The sequence below is a fragment of the Penaeus vannamei genome, chromosome 37, assembly GCF_042767895.1.
Source record: "Penaeus vannamei isolate JL-2024 chromosome 37, ASM4276789v1, whole genome shotgun sequence".
Taxonomy (NCBI): domain Eukaryota; kingdom Metazoa; phylum Arthropoda; class Malacostraca; order Decapoda; family Penaeidae; genus Penaeus; species Penaeus vannamei.
This window is the reverse complement of record NC_091585.1, coordinates 22,835,322-22,840,321: the sequence shown is the minus strand read 5'-3', so window position 1 is coordinate 22,840,321 and position 5,000 is coordinate 22,835,322. Positions and strand designations below refer to the sequence as shown.

Here is a 5,000-nt window from a genome sequence, read left to right as displayed (position 1 = left end):
AATATGATTGATATCTTTATTTCAGGTGAACCAAATATTGTGTGAAATGGATACAAGTATGCAAGAAAAACACAAAGAAGAAAAGGAGAATGTAGATGCCCTTGCTACAGAAATTACCACAGAGATAGAGAAAAATGTTCGACTGCAGGGTACATTGCAGATAATACAAAGTCAAATGGATTCACTATCAGAGCGCCTACAAGCACCTATATAGTTAAAAGTCAGGGTTCCTTCCAGTCAGCAAGAGAGGAATGAATGTGTAGTATTTTTTGACAAGAATTTGTGTGGTTTATTTTTGAAGTTGCATTTACCAATGGAATTTTATTTTGCTATACCTTTTCATCCTTCTGACTGATTACCCACAACCTTTTCTGTGCAAACTTTAATTTTTGTCTTACATCGGACACAGAATGGCATTTCTTTAATGAAGTTATTTCAGTTGGCATACAAAATATACATTACATTAATCTGATATTTTCAGTATATTAAGTATTTTTACTGACATTTGAGTGACTGCTTTATGTTCAGTGGTATTGTATTCTGATGATATTTTTATATTCTGACCATAGAAAGATTAGAATGGTGGCTTTATTATATTGAATATGGCTGAAGTCGTCCATTGTTTTGATTGTTTTTTCTTTCAGAATACTATGTAATGCGCATAATACTTAAAAATGGTATTTGGTTTTGATTGCTGTTGCATCTTAAGTCAGTTCATGCTGAAGTAGAAAAGTCTCAAGAAGCAGCTAAGACAACTTGTAGAGGAATATGAAGTATTGATGTTAAATGATTTTGTCATGATTGACCCTTTGCTGAAGTAAATAAAAGGTAAAATATTTTAAAATCATGATGATACTAAAGAAAATAAAAATTGAATGAAAAAACACAGAAAAAAAGAAAAGATGTTTAGTATAAGAAAATGTTAATTTTTCCAAAAGAATTTTTCTGAAAGGCTTTCAAATGATTCACACATTTTGCATGTATGTATATGTATTTTCTTCCTGTGCAGCTTACCATGCTTAGGTAAAATTAAAGATTGTTAGAGGAAGTTTCTTCAATATCTGAAGTGTGTATCTGGTGAATTTTCAGAAAGTTGCTAATGTACACTACACTTGGACCTATAAAACTCAGTAAAATCTTCAGAGAAAGAAATTCAGAAAGGTCTTTGTCAAGTATCCTTATTATTTTTTAAGACTATTTTTGATTAAGATATCCAATTGGCTCTTCCTGTTTAGTAGGAAAATCAGGATAATGAGAAAGTCTTTCTAGGCATGAGGGGATTGGGTTTGTCATCTAATTCTGCCAACAACTATTGTCCTGGTGTTTAATTAACTATCAGATTCTCATCTCTAAGTGGTAAGCCAAAATTTAAGTGACATTAATTTTTCTCATAATAAGAATGTTTTATCAGGATCTACATTATAGGCTATTGCCATATTTATGATGGTCACCCATTATTAAATTCATAGCCTTAGGTGATTTATAAAAGCTAGCAGTACTCAAAGAGTGCATACCTAGGATACTATAAAAATATTCACGTCTGAAGAATTACATTAAAAATTCCTGGATCTGGATTGTGATCATGATCATCAACAAAATTGAATGGTATATAAGTTGGGCTAAGATATACCTCTGGTAAAAATTTCATAAAAATCTATTCATAACTTTATAAGTCCTCCTGCTCAGAATCCAGAACATAGTTCGGATTATCACCAAAATTTAATGGGCTAGACACTTCTCTGGTAAATATTTTAAAAAACTGTTCATAACTTTTTGAATTATTCTGCTAACTAACTAACCAATGAACAAATAAATTAACTAACCAACTCAACCAAAAACATAACCTCCTTGACCAAGGTAAAACTTATCATGCTATTATCATGATGTATACCATAAGAAGTGTCAACTTTCTTTTCATGTTTGTAGATAAAAGTGAAGATCTTGGACATTCTTTTATATTTTAGTTAAATTTTATGATCACAACAATTCTATTTAGGTATTTTTCTTTTTAAATTTTGTCCTGGGTGTAAATCCAGTGCACAGCATTATATGGCAACTCATTATAGAGTAACATTTGAAAAAAAATATATCAAAACATCTGAATTGTAACTGTTTACTCTTAGCTGGATTTTCTAATGGTTACAAGGCCCCTTCACAGTACAGTGTATCAGATTTTTTATGTTATATTATTATGATATTCTTACATAACGTAAAGCATGAATTGTGACAGTATCTGTTCTGAGCATCATAACTCCCAGATGTTATATCGTACATTTAAAAATGTATATTTTCAACATCAAAATTCGAATCATATTTAAAGTAAATCTATATGAAGGGTAAATTTAATACCATCTTTAACATACTAGTGTAATTATGCTCCTTTATATTCTTGCATTAAATCTCCCACAAGAGCCAGTTGAATATCATTGATATGAATTTCCAGGGACATTCAGCTCACAGTTTAAGGAAAACATTGATTTAAAGAAAAGTAGGATCATTTGCCACAATTTTTTAGCTCTTTCACACTTGCTTCAGTTAAATTATTTTGCGTCTGGACTCCAGGAGATCTGAAAAAGAACCTGAAACATTAACATTATTTTATGATAAGAGAAAGCGGTGAAAATTTAAATGTCTAGGTAATCAAATTCATCGGAATGATGCGGAAAAAGAAAATGATAACAAATGAGCAGTTCATTGGCAAGGAAGGGATTAAGGTGAAATATTTGATTATGTATGTTGTCTGACAGTGACATGCTGTATTTGAGAAAAAGTCTCAGAGTTGACATCATATTTCTATGAACAAAAAATATTAGCATAGAGTATGATTCTGGAGCCAGAAATAAGTAGGCAATTTTAATGCTTTTGGCCAGGCTTAGGAATATAATAAAGGAAACTAGACAAGCCATGTGTAGATTTTTTTAGTTTTATATTTTTTATCTATAATCCACAATCTTAGATATTAGTTAAAAATGATTGTGCTGTTATAAAACATTTTCAAGTCGCCCCAGTGGAATGGAGTGTAATTGTAATATAACACCAATATGGAGGCCAGGTGGCCAGACTTGGCTCAATGATATAGAGTAGGTTGTAAACCATCTTTAAAGGCGAGTGAAGAGCCAGCTGCTAAATACTAATGTTAAGAAATCAAGGCCCTTTTTATGGTTTTATTTGGATGAAAGAACATATGGGAGAGAAAGATACTCACTAATATTCAGCATTATTTATTCTAGGGGTCCTCACTCAAGATTTCATAAACTGTCCATATTTTCAATTTCTTTCAGCCTACATTCAATTTGCATTCAGATTGCATTCTGCTACATTCAGCTGTTTTCAAGGCTTTTATTTCAATGAGGATCAGGCACAAAAAAGTCTATTCAGATGGCAGATTTAGACAATTTTATTGTCTGCCTGATCTGATGTATTGTGCAATGAAAATACAAATTAATTTTATACCAACTTTATGCACAGAAGTCACAACATGACCTAGTGTGGGGATTTCAAGATTCAATTTATAGATAACTTGTAATCAGCTGATACTTATTTTTCATATTAAAAAAATCTTTGACTTCCCTTTTTGGTTGTATGATTAGATGGGTTATCAAATGAAAATCTTAAGAACAGGTAATCTGATGCTCGGGGCAAATCTGGGATGGAATATTAGATTGGTATTTCATCCAATCACAGGCAATCCTTTAAGGCTATGTGCGTGTGTGTGTGCACATATGTTGGTTTTGTATTTGTTTTGTGTGTGTGTGTGTGAGCAATTTATTTTCATTTTTCATGTGCTTTGTGTGTGTGTGTATGTGTGTGCGCTGTTTATTTTCGTTTTTCATGTGTGTGTGTGTGTGTGTATGTGCAGTTTATTTTCGTTTTTCATTTCTTTTGTGTGTGTGTGTGAGTGCAGTTTATTTTCGTTTTTCATGTGTGTGTGTGTATGCGTGTGTGTGTGTGCAGTTCATTTTCGTTTTTCATGTGCTCTGTATGTGTGTGAGAGAGTGAATATGTGTATTTGTGAGTGTGTGTCAGTCAGTCAGTGTGCGTGCGTGCGTGTGTTTTATGTGTGTGTGGGTGTGCGTGTGTTTTATGTGTGTGCAGATTTTTTCCTTTTGTGTGTATGTGTGTGTGTGGGTGGGTGTGCGTGTGTTGTTTTTTTTTTTTTTTTTTTTGTGTCTGTGTGTGTGTGCGCGCGCGCGCGTGCGTGGGTGCGAGTGTTTTATGTGTGTGTGGGTGTGCGTGTGTCTTGCGTGTGTGTGTGTGTTTGTGTGCAGATTTTTTTCCTTTTGTGTGTGTGTGTGTGTGTGTGTGTTTTATATGTGTGTGTGCAGATTTTTTTTTCCTTTTGGGTGTGTGTGGGGGTGTGCGTGTGTTTTATGTGTGCAGATTTTTTCCTTTTTGTGTGTGTGTATGTATGTGTGTGTTGTTTTTTTCCTTTTTCGTATGTGGGGGGTGTACATGTGTGCATCACTTTTCCTTTTTTATGTTTTTTTTCATTGCGTTGTGTTGTGTGGTGTGGTCACTGTGGTGTGCTTTGTGTGTACGCGCATAATTGATTAAGTACATGCTTCCTACAGGCGACACAAAATTAGAACATGATCAAAACGTGATCTCTCTCTCTCTCACCTTCCTCTCTCTCTCTCTCTCTCTCTCTCTCTCTCTCTCTCTCTCTCTCTCTCTCTCTCTCTCTCTCTCTCTCTCTCTCTCTCTCTCTCTCTCTCTCTCTCTCTCTCTCTCTCTCTCTCTCTCTCTCTCTCTCTCTCTCTCTCTCTCTCTCTCTCTCTCTTTCTCTCTTTCTCTCTTTCTCTCTCTTCTCTCTCTCTCTCTCTCTCTCTCTCTCTCTCTCTCTCTCTCTCTCTCTCTCTCTCTCTCTCTCTCTCTCTCTCTCTCTCTCTCTCTCTCTCTCTCTCTCTCTCTCTCTCTCTCTCTCTCTCTCTCTCTCTCTCTCTCCCTCTCTCTCTCTCTCTCTCTCTCTCTCTCTCTCTCTTCCCTCTCTCTCTCTCTCT

General features: G+C 34.5%; 1 protein-coding gene across 10 annotated transcripts in view; it reads left to right on the top strand.

Annotated features, from left to right (window-relative positions):
• Positions 1–2,413, top strand: part of LOC113818109 (uncharacterized) — a 22,636-nt gene extending 20,223 nt beyond the window's left edge. For all 10 annotated transcript variants that reach the window (XM_027370257.2, XM_027370255.2, XM_027370260.2 and 7 more), the window contains exon 5: positions 26–2,413. In XM_027370257.2, the coding sequence (XP_027226058.2) occupies positions 26–214 (189 nt within the window). In that variant the 3' untranslated portion in view covers positions 215–2,413. The remainder of the gene's footprint in view (positions 1–25) is intronic.
• Positions 2,414–5,000: the final 2,587 nt, after the last annotated feature.